The sequence below is a fragment of the Aulonocara sp. 'chitande type north' Nkhata Bay genome, linkage group LG22 (genome assembly GCF_057382095.1).
Source record: "Aulonocara sp. 'chitande type north' Nkhata Bay isolate Kocher_YH1m ecotype deep benthic linkage group LG22, A_spYH_male_GT1.1, whole genome shotgun sequence".
Lineage (NCBI taxonomy): Eukaryota > Metazoa > Chordata > Actinopteri > Cichliformes > Cichlidae > Aulonocara > Aulonocara sp. 'chitande type north' Nkhata Bay.
This window is the reverse complement of record NC_141364.1, coordinates 35436197-35459761: the sequence shown is the minus strand read 5'-3', so window position 1 is coordinate 35459761 and position 23565 is coordinate 35436197. Positions and strand designations below refer to the sequence as shown.

The window sequence follows — 23565 nt, the reverse complement described above, 5'->3', positions numbered from 1 at the left end:
TCTTGGATGTTCGTTGTCTCATCCTGGACTGTGGTGCTGACACTCACCAGTCTCCGGCCTCCTTCCTTCCGCTTAGCGTACAGCCTCAGGGTGCTGGACTTGGGGTGAAACCCTCCATGCATGGTAAGGAGCTTTCTTGTCTTTATGTCAGTGGCTTCTATCTCCTCCTTTGGCCAGCTTATTATCCCAGCAGGGTACCTGATCACGGGCAGGGCGTAGGTGTTGATAGCCCGGATCTTGTTCTTACCATTCAGCTGACTCCTCAGGACTTGCCTGACCCTCTGCAGGTACTTGGTGGTTGCAGCTTTCCTAGCAGCCTCTTCATGGTTCCCATTTGCCTGCAGGATCCCTAGGTACTTGTAACTGTCCTCTATGTCTGCAATGTTGCCTTCTGGTAGTTCAATCCCCTCAGTTCTGACTACCTTCCCTCTCTTTGTTACCATCCGACTACACTTCTCCAGTCCGAATGACATCCCGATGTCATTGCTGTATATCCTGGTAGTTTGAATCAGTGAATCGATGTCTCGTTCACTCTTGGCATACAACTTGATGTCATCCATGTACAGGAGGTGGCTGACAACTGCTCTGTTCCGTAGTCGGTATCCGTAGCCAGTCTTGTTAATGATCTCACTGAGGGGGTTCAGGCCTATGCAGAACAGCAGTGGGGACAGAGCATCTCCTTGGTAGATCCCGCACTTGATGGTGACTTGTGCTATGGGCTTGAAGTTGGCCTCTAGTGTTGTACGCCACATCCCCATTTAGTTCCTGATGAAGGCTCATAAGGTCCTGTTGTTCTTGTACAATTCTAGGCATTCCAGTATCCAGCTGTGGGGCATTGAGTCATAGGCCTCCTTGTAATCAATCCCGGCAGAGCACAGGTTGGTCAGCCTGGTCTTGCAGTCTCGGCTGACTGTTCTGTCTACCAGTAGCTGGTGTTTTGTGCCTCAGATCCGCTAGCCACTGAGCATTGCAGTTATGGGTTGCATCCTTCTCCCATATGCTCTTCCAGTATTGCTCTCCAGCCTTGGTGGTGCCGTTCTTGTATTGTTCCCTTGCCACTGAGAGTACACCTTGGCTGGTTCTGTGGAGAACAGCTGGTTTATTCTTCTGTCTTCTATTTCTCCTCAAGCGGTTGGCCAAGGCTGTGAGTCTTTGCTTGGCAGTTTCCACGGCCTCATGTATGGACAGCTTGCTGTATTTGTTATGCACCTTCTTTGTCGCACCTTTCTGCAACTCCGATAGTTGGCTAACCTCCCTCCTTGCTACTTTGATCTTGCCCTCTAGCCTTCTTCTTCATGGAGGTTCAACTTATAGCCAAGCATCTCACTGAGTAGTAGTATAGATTGTTAGTTTCGGTAATGGTGGCGATAGGTATCGTAGTGCTGCATTCACATGCCGTGATTATATCTTTCAGGTCAGTTCCTCTCACACTCAATGATCCTTCTTCAATCGCACTTGGAGCTTGGTACCCAATCTCGGGTGGCTGACCTGGAGTCCTGGCTCCCCCTTGCCGTAGCATTTATGTTGTACCTCACCAATCTCTAGCTGTGAGAGCAGTGCCTTCTTCAAAAATGGCCCACTTTAAACCCTGACTATAGCATATGGTTTTGCCTCTTTCATCTCTTTTTATGCAACATCCCCTGGTAATTAACAAATAGTCATGTTTTACTGTTTAGGCTCTAATCATTCTGATGTTTGAAGGCCCGTAGTGACGAATAATAACACTGCTCAAATCCATTAAACCAAAAGTGACAAGGGCATTTTGAAAATATAAAAACTAGAAAGTACATATATTTGTTTAAACGCATAGGAAGAAAAACTAAAAAGTTGTCAGAAAAATGGCTATTTAAGTAAAGTACAGATAACTGAAAATTCGACTTAAGTACAGTAACAAACTATTTGTAGTTCGTTACTTCCTACCTCTGCTTAAAACACACTACTGTGCTGAGAGTTCATTTTCAACTAAGTGTATCCAAATAAGTGCTGGTCTTCTTCTCAGAGCTGCAGCATCATCAGAGGATAAAATGAGTGACTAAGACACTGCCATACAACAATTATTTGAATTCTTGTGGACTTTAGCTGTAAATGAACAACAGCTAGCTACGATTAGCTCTTATCACCCTAACTGAAGCCCCTGTGTGAGCGGCAAGGAGGAAGGGAGGCAGGGTTATGTCAATGCTGTTTCCACTGCTCATTTTTTTCAACAGCACAAGCCAGGTTGGTTTAGGTGATGGCTCCTCTTTTCTGGCTGCTAATGGGAAAATCAAAGGCGAGTGTTGCATTTGAACCCAGAGGGTGTAGGCTGTTAAGTGAGGGATGCTTCCACATCTGCTTTTCTCTCTCCACCTCATCAAAGCCAAGCAGCAGAGAAAACTGAACTGTTATCCATTACCTGACAGCTAATTGGTTCTATAATTCCATGTCATTTTAGAGCACTTCAGTGGCTTTAAAATGGCAGAATGGTCACGTAATGTCATTGTATCAAAGCACTCTATTGAGGTAAGGCATGTACCATACCTGAGAAAAGTCACCCATCCATTTCAGATTGGTAGATGTGTCTGGAAGAATGTAATAGTTGCAACAGCATAAACAGGCTAACCCTGTGACAGGATGTCTCACAGAAAGTGAAACAAAATAGCACAACAATGAGACAAATGCAGTGGTTTAACAGAAGGCTTTTACAATAAATGTGTTAAATACCCTTATTAGTCAACAAAAACAACAAAAGGGCTTCCGATATTTCCTTTATTTGTAATACAACCTTTCAAACAAGTATCTGATGCTTTTTACAAGATATGCATATGACATGTATATATTACATATACCTGCACAAGAATTTTATAAATAAATATTCAATTCAGTTTTATTTACATAGCGCCAAATCACAAGAACATTTGCCTCAAGTCACCTTATATTGTAAGGTAAAAACCCTACAATAATGCAAGGAAAACAGAGAAAATCCCAACAATTATATGGCGACAGTGGAAAGAAAAAAAATCCCTTTTAAGAAAAAGAAACCTCCAACAGAACCAGGATCAGGGAGGGGCAGCCATCTGTCGCGAATGGTTGGGGGTGAGTGGTTGAAGACAGAACAGAGGATTTAGAGATGAAAACTGCAAGCTGAAGAAGAGGGGCCTGAAATCTGAGCGTTCTGCCTCCAATTCTACTTTTAAAAACTCTAGGAAAAACAACTAAGCCCACAGTCTGAGAGCAAAGAGCTCTAATGGGGTAATATGGTACTATAAGGCCATTACGATAAGATGGGGCCTGGATTTGAAGTAGGATTTTAATTTTGACTCTGAACTCTGGATTTAAATTGCCAATGAATATTGGCAATATGATATAAGAGAAATATGCTCCAGCATTGTGGATCAACTGAAGACTTTTGATGGAGTCTTTAGGACATCCTGACAATAGCGAAAGTAGATCTAGTCCAGCCTAGAAGTAATAAATGCACGAACTGAACTAGCTTTTTAATGTTGCTCTGAGACAGGATGTTTTTAATTGTTTTGGAGATATTGTACAGATGGAAGATGGAAGCAGTCCTACATATCCTACATTTTTGTAGGATATCTTACAAAAATGTAAGATGTTCAATAGTAAGATGTTCTAGCTTTACATTGGGCTTTTTTTTATAGAGCAGGAAATGGCTTTTCAGGCTAAATATTGATCTTTTAAATTAGTGACATGCCATTCCACTCCTGCTTTCGAGTTATCTGCCTTAGGGTGTGGGTTTGAGAGTTAGGAATTATGTTCTTAGGAGAACTTGTTCTTTCCATTCTACTGACTTTTCAGGACTTGCCTGACCCGCTGCAGGTATTCTGACTACCTTCCCTCTCTTATATACCATCCGACTACACTTCTCCAGTCCGAATGACATTCCGATGTGCTAATGGTGAAGAGGTGGGCTACAATCGCTCTATTTGTCCGTGGCATCTCTTGTCAATGATCTCAATGAGGGGTTTCAGGCCTATGCAGAATAGCAGTGGGGACAGGACATCTCCTTGGTAAATCTCACACTTGATGATGATGATGATTTGTGCTATTGGCCTCTAGTCTTGTTTGCATAACACCGTTCACTGGGGTTACTTGCGTATTAGCTTTTGCCTTCTTGTTTCATCAGTGTGTCCCAGTTCCTCAACACCTGATGCGGACCTTGTTAATCCTGGCGACGTCCGAGCTAACCAAGCCTACCTCGGAGATGAGCGAGAGAGGGATAACTGAAACCATAACGGATATATATCAGCCAAGTACAGAAATTCTCCTTCAGGGTATAGAATTTTTAAAATGTCTGCTCGTGTCTTAATAATGATAGAACATCATTCATTATTGGACATTGTTGGACTGTAAGGAAATCGGTCTCCTCTCATGATTACAGAAGCATCAAAATATTATTTCCAATCCTATCCTCTCTACTGCCACCTAAACCTGAAAGAAAAGATGAGGAAGAAAAAAGACATTGGACTCAACCTATAAAACCAGCGAGAGCACCTAAAAGAAGTCTGCTAACTCCAACACATTCAGATAATGTCACAACCCTTTTTTTCTGTAGTGGGGGAAAGTTACAACTTTATTGCATGCGCCAATAACTTAAAACTTTAAGCCAGATAGTTTTTTGTTGTTGTTGGTTTTTTAAATTTTAGCTGGGTTAAGGTTAATAAATTAGGTTTTACTGGGTAATGTGAAACTGCAGGAGACACTCAGTAGAGCCCAGCTTTATTTAGTGTTTGGGTCATCGCTCAGAAAGCAATTTTACTACAGTTTACTGTCCAGGAGAACTTCACTGCATTCCATTACTCTGTTGCTCTGGATAGTTTTTTTTCCCATAATAAATGAAATCATAATTTAACAATGACACTAGAATCAGGATGATAAATATTTCTTCACAGCATTGTAGGTATAGAGGGACATTCTAACATATGCAGTGTCTTCTACATGGTGGTGGCCAGTGCTTTCTTTTTTACAGCAATCTGCTGTGGAGAAGATGTCCCAGCAGCATACTGGGATAGAGCAGACAAACACTTTAAGAAAGCCAGCTCTGTGGTCAGGTCTGAACTTGAGACAGCCCAGCAGGCTGCAGAGAAAAGAATGCTCTCAAAGCTGAAGGTTATCAACTGCACCACCTTCAGTTAAAGACTGGCTGCACCTAAGGCTACGTCCACACGTACACGGGTATTTTTGAAAACGGAGATTTTCCGTTTTCGTTTTTAAAAATAATCCCGTCCACACGTAAATGCAGAAATGAAGAAAAACGCTGCTATGAACATGCCAAAGCAACAGGTGGCGATATATTCCTAACCGTGTAGAAATGTTGGCCAATCAGAAGTCTAGAAGCCCCGGTGGGAAATAGTAAACAATGATGGGGCATAGAAGCAGAACCGAGTCGTATGTGTGGAGGGACAGTAACTGTGTGTATATGTAAGCATTTAAACACTGCAGAGAGTAACAGTAACAGCATTGTAGAACTTCATTTCACCGAAACAATAACGTGGCGCACAGTATGACGTCAAAAAAGGCGCACACCTTTGACGCTGCGTTTTCTCCATTTTTCTCGTCCACACATAAATGCAAAAACGGAGTTTTCGAAAATATCCACCCTGGCAGGCGTTTTCAGAAATCTCCATTTTCAGTGACCGAAAATGCAGTTTACGTGTGGACGAACGGTTCAAACGCATAGAAAAATCTGCATTTTCAAAAATACCCGTGTACGTGTGGACGTAGCCTAAGTGCAAGTCTGAGCACCTCAGGAGGTCCTTTATACCAGCTGCTAAAAGACTGTGTAAAACATAATAAATATATGATTTCACTCACTTTTGTGCATATTTGTACATTAGTTATTGGTTGTATTATTTATTAAAAATACTTTTTCATGCTTTGACATTGTGTTACACAGCTATTTTCTGTACGCAAAACAAGAAAATAAAGGCTTTGGAGTGGTTTGTAAATCTATTAAAAATGTACTTCATTGATCTATCGATTAGGGGTGGAGCTGAACCCGAATACAGTATTCAGATAGGCACGAATATCGTGTTTTTTTTTACGAATACTTATTTCAAACAAATACTTACAAGAAAAACTTTATATCAAAAAGCTGAGTTTCTTTATTAGACCGCAGTGCATGCCCAGATGAGTGAGTGACGTGTAAAAGGTGAATGACACAGGCTGCTCCACACAGCAACAGAGAAGACTCAGCTGAGCGGTAAAAGACTGAACTACATCACTATTTTTGTTAAATAGATTTTTTTGTACCTTAACTGGGTTCCAGAGGCAGTTTATAACTTTAGCGAGGATCAGGAGATTAATCAATTACGCTGCATTAATGACGTCTGCCGTCGGGTGCTCTCATGTTCGCTCTGTTTACGTAGCTCTGTTAGCTTGGTAATTGGACAATAGGATGTTGACAGAGTAACGTTAAAGTTCAGTTTAAAAGGATAAAACAATGCTTCTGTAGTTGTGTCAAATTGTATGCACTTGTGGGAGTTATATGGTACATTTAAGTTACTCTGTCTTTTGCAGACAGCAAGATATAGGCTACAGGCTAGTTAACCTTAGCATAGCTTCCCGTCACTCATTAACTTAGCTGAAACTTCCCACATGGATTTGGCCAAACAGAAAAGAGTGTTGCTGCTGCTGAGCCACCTCTTGGTCCTGCACCAGCCCAAACAACTTGATCAAGTTCTGTGTGGAAGCATTTTACACTCAGTGCTGCACATGAAACCAAACTGGTATGTAATGTGTGCAAAAGTCAGATCAGCAGAGGCAGTTATGGTAAATGGTAAATGGCCTGCATTTGTATAGCGCTTTTCTAGTCCCTAAGGACCCCAAAGCGCTTCACACTACATTCAGTCATTCACCCATTCACACACACATTCACACACTGGCGATGGCAAGCTACATTGTAGCCACAGCTGCCCTGGGGCACACTGACAGAGGCGAGGCTGCCGGACACTGGCGCCACCGGGCCCTCTGACCACCACCAGTAGGCAAACACGGGGTTAGTATCTTGCCCAAGGATATTTGGCATGCAGCCAGGAGGCAGCCTGGGATCGAACCACCGACCTTCTGATTAGTGGCTGACCTGCTCTGCCACCTAAGCTACAGCCACCCCACATCAAACATGTTATATCAAACATCTGTCAACATCTGTTATGCATAATCACATGCACTTAAAGCATCGTAATCCTGGTACCCACCAGCACCACTACTAAAGAATACTCACACTGTAATGTTAATTAGAAGTGTAACGCAAAAAAACTGGATTTTTACACCTATTTTGAATTTTACTCAAATACAAATACTTTTCCCCCCTCAACAAATACAAAAACTGGCTGCTTTGCACATCTATCTATCTGTGTTTGTATGTCCAGGATATCTATCTGATATTGGTCCAATACTGACCCTGTCAGCTCCACACCTGCATGTGTAACAGGAGAAGCTACTGTGACTTCATTTATTTTTTCATTATGTATCACAGGACTCTTTTTATTTGTTAAATCTTTAATAAATATTAAAAAGTATAAGGAAAGCTGTTTAAGTCAAGTTCAAGGTTTCTTTACACATAAACACTTCCCCACAGTGAGGAAACCGATAATTAATTGATTATTATTAACACTGATATTAGATCTATACTTTGTATTGGAAGATACTCATAGCCAAAGTTTTAGGTCAGAATCCCAAAAGTTGGATCGGACTATCCCTAATAGATTTATGAGTATTAGTAGTATTTTGTTAATATGTACCAATGTTTGTAGAAAACCTTATATAAGGATTAAATTAACAGACTTGCAACACTGATACACAGACAGAGGAATTCAAAGAGCAAAATGATCAGTTTAAGAGCAAATACTGAATCAGGTCAAAATGTTTGGTTTTAAACTAATGTTTAAACACAGTTATATGGCTTACTTTCCTGCTTTCCTTGGCTCATAAGCGTGGCTGTTCTAACAGCTGTGACATTCTAATTTGATGCAGCTTCAACAAAGGTTTCTCACTACCACTGGGAAAACTGAATGTATTCCTAAGGGTCCAACCCAAATCTCCCGGTTCATACATATTCCCAACGCATCACAACTACTGCACCAGTCTGCTTGCTGTCCACTCTCACAGACAAGAACATACATGTCTTTAGCAGATCATCATGGTGGGGCTGCTCTCTGCGTCCTGAGCTGTTCATGTTTTAAGTAATGACTTGTGAAGCCTGACAGATCGGCCGTGCTCTCTCGGCGCTTCGGACACACCGCTTAGAGAGGTGAGCAAATCCATCAAAGCGACAGGATGAATTAGTGCAGAGACACCTCACTACCTGTTCAGAGGAACTCCCATCAGCAGTAATTGATTTTATAAATGCTGTAGCATACACAGAATGAGAGATAAAGGTAGCGGCACAATGCTGTGTGCCAGAAACTGCCCTTTTTTGCTCTGTAAAGTTTCCCAAACCTTACAGAGAAACATTACAATACAAGGAACATGTGCTAAAGAGGACTTGCTTATCTTTAGTTCAACACTTTAAGACGTTTTTTTCTACTTTGTATTATGTTTGTTGCTATTGCTAACTGAAATATTTTGATTATGGATTTCGAAAATGCATCAATCAAATGAATATTCTCAAGTTGCTGCTAAAACAACTAAGTAACCCTGGAAAAAAGTAGCTCTCCATGTGAAAAAATGATAATGGATATTTGTATCGACGGGGGCATGTGTTGGAATGCCCCTTTTTTGATGGAAATGAAAATTATTAAGCTGCAAAGGGCTGAATTCAAAGACACCCCAAAAATCAAAGTGAAAAACTGTCATGGCAGGCTAATCCATTTGGCTGAAATTTTATAGCAGAAATTTAAAATGGCACTCAGTATTTTGTATGCCCCCCATGCGCTTGTTTGCATACCTAACAACCTCAGGGCATGCTCCAAATGAGATGATGAATAGTGCCCCTCCTTCCAGAGCTGGATCATCATATCACTTATGACCAGTCTGATGTCCAACCTTCCTTTAATTCATTATATTTTTATTTTATTGTGAGCAGTGTGGTTTGAAAGAGCTTTTTTTTAGCTTTACAGTAAAGTAACATATAAGACATACGACAACAGTAGCTGGTATCTCACAACAAAACACAATTAGGCAAAATGCCAATGTCCGTCTCGGCCACTGTGTTCAATGTGGTGGGGTCACATGGTAGCTTCCACAAACCACCCATTCCTACATATTTTTAATGGATGAATTCTAAGAGAATTGAAAAGGAAATGAAATGAAAATTTATGAGAATGAACTAATTTGTTGGAAGATGTAATTGCAGTGTAATCAAACTATTTTGCTGAGTGTAACATTATTTTTGATGTATTTATTATTTTTAGTGTACTATACTTTAAGTTTGAATCTCCTTTAAGCACAAAATACACAAATTACACATACACACATACTCATACTAACACACGTGCTAACACAGCAGCCCGTGACTTTTCCAGGAACCATGCCCATGTAGCCCCTCTGTGGCCAGCATAGGCACGTGACACAGCATGTGATTAGGTCCAGCACACAAGCCGACTTTGAAGAAACTCAATAAAAGCCGATGAGGAAGCCGTCTTGAATAGTGACCAAGATGGACATCAACATTTCATCTTGCATTCTGCATTTCATGTCCCTCTCTTCCACCATTCCACGTCATCCTTATCTTCCTCACCGTGGCCTTCTCATGTCTGGGCAGCTGACAGCATGTCCGAGTCCAGCAATGTTCGATCCACTTTCTTGAAAGTTTCTAGTTTCTAGTTACATTCTAGTCATCTGGATGTAACGTTTTCAGTGAGTGAAACATTTTGTCGCGTTTTTGTGCTATATGGCAAACAATGAGGGGAAATACATCTGATTGCAGGAAAGGAATATTTGAAGTCAGGGGTCATCTTGATAAGAAGTTATTCATGTGGCTCTGAGAGTGTGGCGAATAGAAAGTCAGAAGAGGAGATAACAAGACAAGGAGTCTGAGAGTCGATAAATAAGGAATAGAGATAAGCAAGGAACAGAAGGTCCCCTGCTCTACTTCCTTTAAAGGATGAATATCATTGTGCTGACTGACAGCTGTCAGCCACAGAAAAACACTCCTCATACCTGTTTTTTCTCCCCTCTGCTGTGACTGGAAGCCATTCAGAGGCAATCAAATCTAAAAATCAATATGGCCACAATCTTCAGGGCTGCAGTAAGTAATGAAGCACTGTCATTTGCTGCAATGGGGACCTGATAAGGACAATCATTGGCCTATTCCATCACAACAGCCCTTTGCCCCACATAGCAAAAGGGACACAAATGTCTTTGCCTGTAATGTATTGATTAATGAAGCAGTATAAACAACTTTTAAGTGTGCAGTGACATTGATTTTATCATTCCATTGCACTGAATAATTTTTTTATACTGTGCAACAGTGCCACCCTGGGGTGTGTGTGTGTGTGTGTGTGTGTGTGTGTGTGTGTGTGTGTGTGTGTGTGTAGTTTCATATTAATGGAGAGAGACAGGATATCCACCACTTGCACAGATCTCAGGAGGGGATTTCGGTGCACTCCTCATTACAGAAATTCCATAAAGGGATTAGGATTTTGGGCTGCCACTTGGCAACTCAAAGCTTTGGCTCCCTCCACAGATTTCCCTTAGTATTTTGCACACTAGCTAGGCAACTGCATGACCTTGACATGCATCTTTTTTGTCACTCCTTTGTTACCTTAGTGGTATGTTTTGAGTCATCGTTGTACTTGAAAACCCATTTTCAGTGTTCTGATTGACGGATTCTTATCCTAGTTTTCATAGTACACGGCCTGGTTCATTGGCCCGTCAATGTGACGAAGTTGTCATGTACCCTCAGCAGAAAAACAAACCCAAAGCATAATGTTTCCTCCTCTGTGCTTAATGTGGGGATGGTGTTCTTTGGGTTATATTCAGCATTATTCCTCCAAACCAGGTGGGTCGAGCTGATACAATAAAGTTTGATTTTGGTTTCATCTGACCACAGTGCTTTCTCCCAAGCCTTCTCTGAATCATTTCAATATTCACTGGCAAAATGAGCCAGCACATATGCCTTTTTGAACACAGGACACTTGTAGGCACCGCAAGATTTCAATCCATTTTGGTGTTGTTTTACAAATTGTATTCTTGGTGACGGTGGACATCTTGCATCTTGAGATCCTGCATGGATGATAGATAGATAGATGAGATGGTACACACACACACGCACACACACACACACACACACACACACATATATATATATATATATATATATATATATATCTTTTATGGCACAAACATGCAATTGCAAGCCCACATGCGTAGTACACTCATAAAGAAATGCAGCACATGAAGAAATGTAAATGTTTTAAAACTTAATCTTGGACGAACAGGAGAGAGCTTTTCTCTGGTTACAGAAGCAGATAAATGATTGCTGACACAGAATGTTATCGACACATTTACATTTGTTTTGAAATTCACAAGTAGCATCATGTTTTAAAACTAGCTGCACAAGCTGGTGAATGACCTCGTTTTAGTTTCAAAGACACATTGAGGGCTACTTCCCAAAGTCTGACTTGCATACGCTCATCTGTTCAGTGTACTCGTCAGTCATGCTGGTTACCAGAAACACTAAATTACAGTTAATTGAATGATTAAACTGAGTTTGCACTGCAAAAACTTGTCAATGATATGGGTGTTTAAATTCTTCATTACCAAACTGAACTAATGTAACTTATAGGTGAAATAGTGTGTCAATAAAATTCAGCCTAGAGGGCACAGTGATTTCACCCAGACGCACATCCTGGAATCCATGATGTCAGTAAAAGCACAGTTAAAAATGTCAAGTTTGAGAGCATGATTAACATAATTACCTCGTGGGCCGTAAACATTACCTTCAGATGGCACCTCCCAGCTACAATAGTGTAGAGAGACAGCTGTGTCATATTTCACTGCCATATTGGATTTGTGTTCAAGTTGCACAACCCAGCCATATATGAGCCTCTCTGCACACTTCATTGAGACAGTGCTACACTTCTTGTGCCTTTTAAAAAAAAAAAGTTTATTTATTGCTTCCCTTGAAGCCGGCCACAGTTGAATTGATATGTCAGTTTTGTTTTTCTTCTCTTTTGTTTCCATTTAAAAGTTTCTTGAATTTTTTTTGAATACAGAATGTTTATTTGTTGTCAGTTTATTTGTGTGGTTGTTACACAAGGATTTAATGTAGTTGAACCTATACAGAAGAAATGATATAGTGTATGTTCGGCATTTTGTTGAAGACTTAGAGAGAGAGAATTTGTTTTTAATTTACTAAATTTTTAATGTAAATTATTTATTTGGAACTGATAAATACAGGCCATTTACCATTTACCATTTACCATTTACTCATGAAGCAGCCTCTTCCCTTTATCCTTTTCCTCTTCTTCTCCATAACTCACATTTCTCTTGTTTCATCTGTACACTACAGAAACTGAACCAAGGGTTTCAAAAGCAGTTCTGTTGTGATTGGAGATTAAATGCCAGGGTTTTGCTTTGATTCAATATAAATACTGGAGAAGAATAATAGATATAGATATAATATCCCATGAAAAGCAGTCTCGTTTAGAATCATTAACTGAACCTTAAGAACTTTTGATTTTTCTCCTCTTAATAATTGTGATGATCAAGTGTGATTGATTAAAATATCCTTGAACAGGACTTGAAACAATACACATATAAAGGTTAATTTACACCATTTACACGACAGCTCTCAGAAACTGACACAGATGTAACTCTGTCTGTGAAGCTACATTTGAGTGCTTCAAGTTTAAAAACATGTTTAGTGCCATCTTCTGTCAGTACGGAACATTACAACACCTCGTTGGTTGGTTGGTTGGTTGGTTGGTTGCGGTCAATAGGCATATATTAATTTATGTTAGCTAACTAATAACAGAACCAATAATCAACGATATGCTGTCCACTTTCACTCTGTCTCTTTAGCAGTAAGTGGTTTCCGAACCACCAGTGGAAGGCTGGCTCCAAAGTTGTAAAGTTTCCAAAGTTTACAGATGATTCGGTTCATGAATTCACGATTGCAGTAGACATGCTCAGGAGTGAGGCTTGCTCTGATCTTCCAGATGATGTTCCCAGCCGCTGATAACCACACTAAAGATGCTCTCTGTCATGACTTCAGCCATTTGAGAGGTGCATGAGCCTCTTTGCAGGAAAAACTCCGGAAGCGGAGATAAGAGTTACTGAAATAATCATCTAATCAAAACAAGAAATTGGCAGATTAGTCAGCTACCAAAATGATCTTTGGTTGCAGCCCTACTATTGGGTATAGATAAAAGTATTCTTAAGGACAGTGATAGTTGTTGCTAATTAATTTATAATTCTTGGAAAGGTTCTTATCCACACCAGCAAATTCTCACTCCAAAATACTAAATTTAACACCTCCTAAATGGTAAATGGCCTGTATTTGTGTAGCACTTTACTTAGTCCCTATGGACCCCAAAGCGCTTTACACTACATTCAGTCATCCACACATTCACACACTGGTGATGGCAGCTACATTGTAGCCACAGCTGCCCTGTGTGCAGCCTTAATGGCAAAGTTCAGAAAAGAGTATCTAAGCTTAAGAAATGAAATATGTTGTAATTAAAACCCTTGAGTATTATATCATGTTTTACATATTGTGTATTATATGTTCAATTTTTTTCTCTTCTTCTCTTTTTTCTTGCTTGCTGACTGTTCATTAATCTGTCTGTGCTATGTGACTCCCACTACATTTCCCTTTCTACCCACCAGGTAGCACACCATTATGTATAAACTAGCTCAACTTCAATAACCCTAAAAAGAAACCTGCTGTTGTTTCTGTCATTATTTACATCCAAAGTGATTTGAGAGATCTATGTATTCTTTATTTGCTGTTTATTTATCCTTCAGTCAGAGCATGGTATATCATCTTTTGACGGAAACTGGCTAGCTCATTAATTTATATGATACTCACACATTCACATTATATCACATTATATCTGCCTGCATCTATATCTATTTCTCTTTGTTGCTGGCAGAATTGGAAGCTTGATATGGTTAAAGGACTTACCTCTAAATATAAACAATTAGCACACCATGGTGTTTTGATTTCCATAACTGATTACCGATGATATCAAAGTTAAGTACGAGTTGTCATTATGAGACCAGTTAATCCGATAGTTCAGTGGATGAGTACCCTGTGGACAGTGGAGCTTTGTACTGGATAAATGGGAGACTTAAAAATGGGAAAACAACTTTTTTAATTTGAAGACTTCCATTTGATTGGACTATTTTGTGAAGAAGAGTGAGTTAGGATTATTAAGGGTTAATTGATTCAAATGGTTTACTCACAATGTGGTTGTGTCAAAGGTTGCTTAACACATTTGTTTGTTTGTTTTTCTAATAAGTTTAGGAGTGTCTTAGAGGTTTAATAAGTTGTAATATAGAAAACAGCTTAAAAATAAAAATCTCTACTGACTTTGAGATGAACACAATTCTTTAACAGCTCCTTAGATTTTACACTGTTAAGTAAAATCCTCCCTGATTTTGCTGTAATGATTTCACACAAATAGTGCAATAATGTCAAGCAATATATGGGGCTAATCCCAAGTTTTGAGAGCACACATAGGTATTCATCACTCACTCACTTTTTTCACAAGTCATCTATACATGTGTCTGCAGTGAAGTGACAGCACCCACATACTCGAGCACTGTATCCCAACAGGATGGAAAGATCTAAAGTAGAAGATAACGGACATGGCTCGTAATTCCCATCAGTGGATGCTGTGACTGCTGGACTGTGCAGCAGACAAGAGCTCAGATGGCAGATCCATCACTGCCGAGGCAGTGGAGGGAAGCATCCCCCCCCAGCACAAACACACACACGCAGCCATTTTAACTATTTCCACCACTTCTCCTCTTCCTTCTGCTTTTATCCTTTTATTTTCTATATATGAAAGATATATATATATATATATATATATATATATATATATATATATATATATATATATATATATATATATATATATATCTTTAATAAAGTATATATGGACAAAATTGTGGTGTGTGTGTGTGTGTGCGTGTGTGGGTGTGTGGGTGTGTGTACCATATCCACCTGTGATCAGGTCACATGTTGTGATCATGATGTCTCAATAGTGTCTTAATACATTTTAAACTTAAAACTCTTTATAAAACTTTAAACTATAAAACTATAATAACTATAATAACTATAATATATATATATATATATATATATATATATATATATATATATATAAAACTATAAACTATAAAACTAATCTATAAAACTTTAAACTCTTAATACATTTTAAACTTGGAATACTTTGAAATGTGTTTATTATAATAAAATAAATCATTATAAATCATTTGTATAGATAAAGTTAATCTATTATAATAATATAATAAATAATAATAATAGTAAAAATGACACACCAAATTGCATATTCTCCTGCTTTCATCCGAGATTTCTGTCTAGAAGAACACTGTCCTTGGAAGAGCAAGGACCCTCAAGCTGCCAGGCCTCTGGCAGAAGACCTGTGCTCAAGGATGTATGTGTATATATATACATATATATAACACAAGTAACGAATAATGTTGACTTCAGTTTGCTACTGAAATTGAAACTGAAACATTTATTTTAAATAATTGATAGTTCTGTACATGCAGATCTTTCACTGGTCATCATGGCTGCTGTTTGTTTTCGCATTGATTTTATTAAACCATTAACAGCTTGTTTTGTTGTTTTTCTACTGTGAATGACCTGGCAGCAGAAGAGATGCATCTAACAAACAGGTATGATGCTGTATTCACCATTTATAGCTCTGTGACATGAGCTCCTGGATGCTGGGCCCAAAAAACCATCAACAAATCTGAATCAACCCAAGTGAAACAGTTTTCAGTTTGAGTGCTGTAGGTTTGTGCTATCTCTTTAGCTGCAATGAACCAAACACATGGCAGACTCCAGAGTTACATGAATACCTGGAAATGTAAAGCAGGTGGAATGAGGTTATCTAGTCCCTTCTTTCCTTTAGAAACACTTTGCTTCATGGGCTGCTTCAAAGTGCTGCTATCAAGGTGTCACACACTTCGCCATAAAAGGATTGCTCTATGTGGAGAGGGGAGCAAGTGCTGGGTGGGGGGTGGGTTGAGGCTTCCCTCAGGATCAAACCCAGGTCGTAAGCAGGGCTGGATTTTTCAGAACAACACCCTTCAACGATCAGCTCCAGCTTTAACCTTTGAACTGCGAACACGATTGAAAATCTGGAGCAATGCAAGGAGCAGAGAATAGAGGCTGTAGTCATTAATCACACACTCTTACCATTTCAAACATAATGCACTAGCAACACACACACACACACACATTGACAATACTACCATTTTCTATGGCTGCAAAGTCTGCGGGGCTGTTGTGGGAATATTTAAGGTTGATTCCTCTCTCCTTTAACATCAACAGAGATGCAAATCTAAGGCACATATCCCTCATTTGCCCTCATCTGGATGTGAATAATCATCCCTGGATGGTGCATGCAGAGAAAAGAAATAAGCAACGGACTTAAGTGCCGATTCCACGCACCACAGTAGGTGCGATTACCACTGACTTTATGGTAAAACACCAAGGTCAAGTGCTGTTTTGACTGTTTGTGGGAGAAAACTGTCTGAGCTCAGACAATCCGGAACTCACAGGCAGGATCACAGAGGTTACAGTTCATGCAGTGTGAAAACTGAGTCTCCTTGATGCATCAATTTAAAGTTCTACACAATCAGTCTGCCTGCCCAGACGCACAGCAGTGTCCTGATTGAAGGTCAAAGGTGAACTCCACACATGAGGTTCCAAGATTATTTTCTAGTTGTTTTAGCATGGGCCTTACATATATATATATATATATATATATATATATATATATATATATATATATATATATATATACATATATATATATATATATATATATATATATATATATATATATATATATATATATATATATATATAACAACAATGATTTATCACAAGATCTTGTGATTTGTATGATATTCATTTAAAGATGTAAAACTGGCTCCAATATATAAAATAGACTAAATTCTCCAATAACCATTTCATTACCACTGCTGAATGTCATTTTAATGGTTGATAGACATAAAAATGAAAATACTGTCCTGTTTGACTAATAAACCGATGCAGCCTAATATCTCAAACGTAGAATAAAATAAACTTGTAAGGCAAAAGTATTAGATTGGTCATTCATAAATTTCATGAAGTAATTCATAAAGAATTTGATATATTTAGGCTTGAAAATAATTATGAAAAAGTGAGTCATTTATTTGCGAGCTTTCTTTATGTATTATTTATTTCTATTTTCATTTTTAAACAACAGAGAAAAAGTCTGGATTTGAATCACAGTTTGATTCTATCCTTCGATTATCTTTTTCCCAGAAGAATATTTTTATTGTTTGCTTTTCTCATAGATTACTTTGAAATTTTAATGGGTAGATATATCTAGTTTTACTAATTCTTTTAAACCTTCTCTAATGAATACAGTTTTACCATAATAATTATCTTTCTTGATGCCAATTGAAATTCTAAATAACAACGTGGGGAGTGGGGAAAAGGTTTTAAAATTCCTCAAATCAGTTATTTATTAAGCAAAAAGAAATAGTGCTGATTTTTATTTTAATCATCTCTGATTTGTGTTATTGTTGGAAGGACAGACAGTATAAACAAGAATGAAACCGACTGTGATAAACTGATCAAATTTTCCTGTCTGCTAAAGATCAAAATATCAAAGGCTTATCAAAACGTGTGTGCTTTGAGACTGGTGCCATGAAAAACACGAGGTTTTATTTCTGTCATTTAAAATAAAAGGTTAGGGGCAGCATGGTGATAGGATGAATACTCACAGAAAGAAAGTCCTGGGTTCAAATCCAAGCAGGGACCTCTTTTGTATGAAGTTTGCGTGCTCACCCTGTGCTCGCGTGGGTTCTCTCCAATAAGACCTGCATGTTGGCTTGTTGAGGATTCTAAACTGACCATAGATGTATATTAATGCTACATGAATGTGGCTTGTACTAAAGCCCTTCAAGTGGTCAGTAAGAATACAAAAGGACTATAACGGACTAAATAATAAAGGACTAAATTCCCACAAAACCTACAGAAGCACTCTTCAACCTCTCCGAAAACAAATGGAACGTTTTTCCGAACAATCCAAACCTCCTCGTGAATCTTCACATTGCAAACCCCTGATGTAGATGAAATAATTCACAGCAGCTGGTGACTAGTCACTAAAGACTCAGTGGAGTCACTAAATGAAAACCAGTGAGTGTAACAGAGCTGGGTAGCTGGGCTGAGCTGAGACCACTAAGGCAGCGGCAGGAACAGCAGCAGTGGGGGAATTGCATTGTTGTTATCTGAGACTGAACTCTGAGCCCTTTTGTACTTGGCTCTTTCCAGCAGCCAAGCTCTCATAGCTCTAAAGTGACGCCTCCATGCTGCTTTAAAAGCTAAGTAGCACAAAGGTTGAAGAAGGAACTGAGAGAAATGTTCACTTAGTCGACATCTGGACTGAAAAAGGAAAGCTTCACACATTCAGCAGCTCTTACTTGATGACCACACAATGCACTTGTCCACTTGTGTGTATGTGTGTATTTATCTTCAGTTGCACAGCATGTGGGCATTTACAAGAATCCATTTGCTATATAATTCAATTAATGCTGGCCCGCTCTTGATTTAAGCTTCAAACAGCTCAACGAAAGTATATTGGGTTTTTTTTTTGTTGTTGTTGTTTTGTTTTGTTTTTTTTTTGGGGGGGGGGGGGGGGGGGGATTATAGAGGAATGTAGATGTGAAGTTTGTGCTGAGAAGGGGGTCAGGAGAACGGTGGAGGTAGTGATAAAAGGCTGGTCACACTGTGTAAGGTGTGCTGTAGTCATCACAGTGGGACTTTCTTTCCTGCCTCCCATACAGACAGTTTGACATTGTAGGATCCAATGCACTGGTTTATAATAACACTTTAATAGGACTACGACGACTGGTGCCAATGGGACCACTGCATCCTTTAGTCCCAAGGGTGAGAGGGAAGGGAGCAGGGGATTGGGGGGCAGTAGCAGTGGTGACAGTGGGAGTTACAGACCCGAAAGACCTCACTGTCTGACAGTATCCTGTCTCGAGGCCAGTTTGGTATTTAAGTTGTTGTCAGTGACTCAAATCCTTAAATCTCTCATGTTGTCAGAATTTCTATCTATTAACTATAAAAATAAGTACAAGACAAACTGATGAGATCATCCAACCACAAAAAAGAGTCACTACAGCATCAAATAATAATACAACATGAGACAAAATTAAAATAAATAGAATGTTCCAGCAAGATAATAAGATCATTACCACAAGAGGAAAGGTTGTGTAATTAATATAATATAATATAATATAATATAATATAATATAATATAATATAATATAATATAATATAATATAATATAATATAATATAATAACGGGCATAGGTGAGGTCCCTGAATTGCATAAGTGGACAATAAGGATGGGTGTGTAGACATATTTAAACAGTAATGAAGAAACTATGACACTTTAATGAAATGAATGCACTGTAATTAAATATAGTTTTAGATTACCGTTTCATAAGGTGTCAAAGAAAGACAGAATGAAGCTTCAAAATATTATCCATAACAACTGTTTAAATAAATCAATGTGAACACTACACTTACATAAATAATTGTAATAATAAGATGGAAATAAGACGCGTGAAAATTAAATAGTGGTCATTTTAAGTAAAAGTTCTGCTGTGTCTTACATGTGCAGCGGTTTACCTAGACTGTGTTGTTATCAGGGTCAAGGCACAGCTCTCAGACAAGAGGCTTAAGCAGAGACAAGAGCCTTTAACACAAAATAAAACCATCAAAGTTCAGCTCTAATCCTCGTTGCGGTGGATAAGGCTGATAGTTAACGGGCTCTATTATAAGCTCTGCTTATCCTAGCCGAGTTGTCGGTGTGTGTGTGTGTGTGTGTGTGTGTGTGTGTGTGTGTGTGTGTGTGTGTGTGTGTGTGTGTGTGTGTGTGTGTGTGTGTGTTCATTCCATACTCAATTCAACATGCCAAACAGGATTTATTGTACTGTGAATTGACATTACCATTCCACAATATTTAAAAATGGATATTGTGGAATGTGTGACAATTCTACAATAAATTCACAATCTTTTTTAATTACTATAACTGATACCATGCCTCAAAATTTGAAACAGAAACAGGACAAGGAAATATTAAGGGGGGATTTCAGAGAGTACTCCCCAAAGATTGGAGTCCACTTGCAAATTAATGTCAAGAAGAGAATGGTGTCAAAAAGTGGTCACACAACACAGGCTTCTAAGTTTAGTTCACAGTGAACATTTCAATTTGAATTTTAAAATAATCTTGTGTTTAGGCCTGTTATATTTCCTGTGAAGTCTCCGTGTTTCTGTGTATGCTTCAGAGTGTGCGCTCAATGATTTCAGCACCTTGGCCAGCTCCCCTCCGAAACATGTTTCCCCTATATTTTATTTTATTTTATTTTAAATAAATGAGTCGTGTATTTTGGGGAAGGGGGGGAAGGGGGGTGTGTGGATACGACCCATAATACCGCCGCAAAACTGATACACAGATATTATCCGGGACAAAGAAAGGGAAAGTTACTTAAATACGGCTGTGTGTTTAGTTAGTTGGTCATTGTTTATTTAAAACAAACAAACCAAAAAGAATTATGATTTCTTAATGACTACAGCTGTTTTCAGAGAACCTGAAATTACCCCGTGAATGCTCTGCTTCAATGAAACGGAATATTGTCTGCAATATATATATGTAACTCCACTGTTATGGCATTTGCTCGGCTAAATTAAAGAGTTATAGAAGACGAAGAAAAAAATGAAATAGAATCAAATTTATGTTTCCACTTTTTGTTTTCTCAAATTATACGAAATATCAGGCCCGAGAATAAAGCTTATATCTCGCTCTTTTCCAAGTAGACAATCATCAACAGTTTGTTAAATCACGTTTGTGCGGCCAGATGAGCCTAAATCAGTATTGGTTTTGTTTGTTTGTTTGTTTGTTTATTGTTTGTTGTTTGTTGTTTTGTTTTGTTTTCTTGCTATCTCAAAATAAAAACCCCACTTATGACTAGACTTGTATTATATTAACCCGAAGCTGAATTGCGTCTTTTCAAGCTAACACGTTGTTAGTTTTTTGCGAAATACGTTTCAGTTGTTTAATCTGCTCACAGGATTTATTTATTTATTTATTTATTTATTTATTTATTTATTTATTTATTTATTAAGTAGCTAAAGAAATCATTCTAAAGTATGCAGAAAAGCTCATTTGTCACATTTCTCAAAACCGATCCCAAACTCCAACTTCCGTCTCTCGTTGCTTTCCAGCCTAAGAGGCTCCACAGTTTGCGTAAGACGACCCGACTGATCGGGAGTTTTGGTTTGTTAGGGCGCCCTCATGAGACATTTCTACTGCTGTGTCTGTCTGCAATCGAACATGTAGGTGTTACAATTTGTACCTGTTCAAAATGAAAAGTATAATTTTAAAACATACCATGTAATATATTTGAGGGAATTTCCTTCGCGCATATTACGCACAGCGAATTTGAGCGTAAGGCACACCCGTCACAAGTCCTACTGTTCCATAGTTATAATAAAGTGTGTATCTAAACTTTGAATTCCACTTCTATACTTTAAGCAGTGCAATATAAGGTGGAATCCCCCGAACAGTCGCCAGTCTCACCGCCAATGTAAATGCATTTGGAGTACGCACGCTTGAAAGGGTAACAGACCTCACACAGTGTGGAAACAACAACAAACACGGCTTTTCTTCTTCCTGGCAGAATAAAACCGAAGTGCAGAAAAGTTGAACTAGAAGAAAAATCTAACTCACCAGGTAAAGCGCAGGCGTCAGAAGGAACACGGCGCACCAACACGTCACCTGCATCCTCCCGGAGCTCAAACTTCCACTAATTTCCCTCGGATGGTAGTTTCGGCTTTGACGACCATAAATCCACCTTGTATCCACTTCACAGCACAATCAAGCCCATCAGCTGCCCAGGCAACAAGGAAACAACGAACCCCATGGCAAGAGAACAAAGCAGAGAGTTGCAGATTGGGAACAGGATCGATCGGCCGGTGAGGCTGCTGCCGCGGCTTGACGTTAGAGGGACCAGGTAGCGACAACCAGCGCTTACTTAAGAGTTAATCCAGGTAGAGGGAGCAGGAGGGTCATAGTTGTGAGCACGTTCAGGTCTTGACTGTCTAATGGACAGCACGCTCAGCGGTTGGAGCGTTCCGATCTGAAAGGAATGGCGAGGCTTTCTGCTTTATAACGCGCTGCTACAACACAACCAGGGAGACTCTCGCTCTAGGGGGGAGGGACGAGATGAGGGGGAGCAAAAAAGGCAGGGGGGAAAATAACGGGAGTAAATTCCAAGATGTAGTGAGGAAACATTAAGTTTCCCTCTCTCGTGTTTTGTAACAGAGGCTTGTGGAGAAAATGCTGGTTACCTTGGTTGTGGTTTGTGCGTCTGATATAGATGAATGAGTGGACATTCTGAACTATGATGCCAATAACTTTAGGCAGCCCCCCTTCAACAAGGGAGCCTCAAACCTAAACAAACAGAGCACTGTAGCTGTTGTTTATAATTTCCCCTTTTCCTGTATATTTGCTGTTAGCAGTCTTCTTTAAAAAGATTTTCAACCACTGTTCAACACCCATCCTGTTTATTTAAATGCAATTTAAATTCAAGCATGGCAACAACACAAAAATCAACATGAAAAAGGGACCAAAACTACTTTGACTGAACAAATTAAAAGTTAAAAGGCTTCAGATTTTCACTGTATAAAATCTAGTTTAACACATTTTATAGCTAAAGTTTACATTTACATTACAGCTTCTTCTGTAATATTACTAATACAAATGAATACACTTGTATTTTTTGAATAATCTGCTATTTTTATTATTATTATTATTCCTTAGGGATGCATCAGTTTATTAGTATTCTTAACATTACCCAAAGTCTTCCAAATAAATCACAATTAAAACTGTACGATTTTTTAAATCTGTTTGAGCATATCGCAGGTAAAAGATTCAATGAAAATAAACTTTTGCAGAAAACCAAAGCAAAATGAAACTCGAATAAACACGCTATCCCAGTGCCACTCACCCAAAGGACAGTTCCTCCTAAACATGGCTGTGTGTTTACGTGTTTCTGTATGTCATTCTGTGTATCTGCTCACCATGCTAGCAGAAGCGAGTCAAGGTGACTGAAGCCTGCTTAGATGCTGAGCATGTGTTTCTGGTTTGTGGATAGACAGATAGGATCCTTTCTGGCAGTGAACAGACGGGGCAGGGAGGTGAGCAGAAAAGAAAAAGGCGGGTGGGGGCGGGGGGTTGCGCTTTAATAAATCCCCAGCAGGCTCATTGCTACAACATTGCAGTGGTCTGGAAGTGTCACCATAACTCAGACAGTGGGGCTGATGGGATCCTGCTCTGAATGGTCCAGATAGCCTTC

At 39.1% G+C, this 23565-nt stretch overlaps 1 protein-coding gene across 1 annotated transcript in view; it reads right to left on the bottom strand.

Annotated features, from left to right (window-relative positions):
* Window positions 1-22358, bottom strand: part of nxph1 (neurexophilin 1) — a 70637-nt gene extending 48279 nt beyond the window's left edge. The window contains exon 1 of the mRNA XM_086279216.1: window positions 21939-22358. Coding sequence (XP_086135342.1) covers window positions 21939-21992 — 54 coding nt within the window. The 5' untranslated portion in view covers window positions 21993-22358. The remainder of the gene's footprint in view (window positions 1-21938) is intronic.
* Window positions 22359-23565: the final 1207 nt, after the last annotated feature.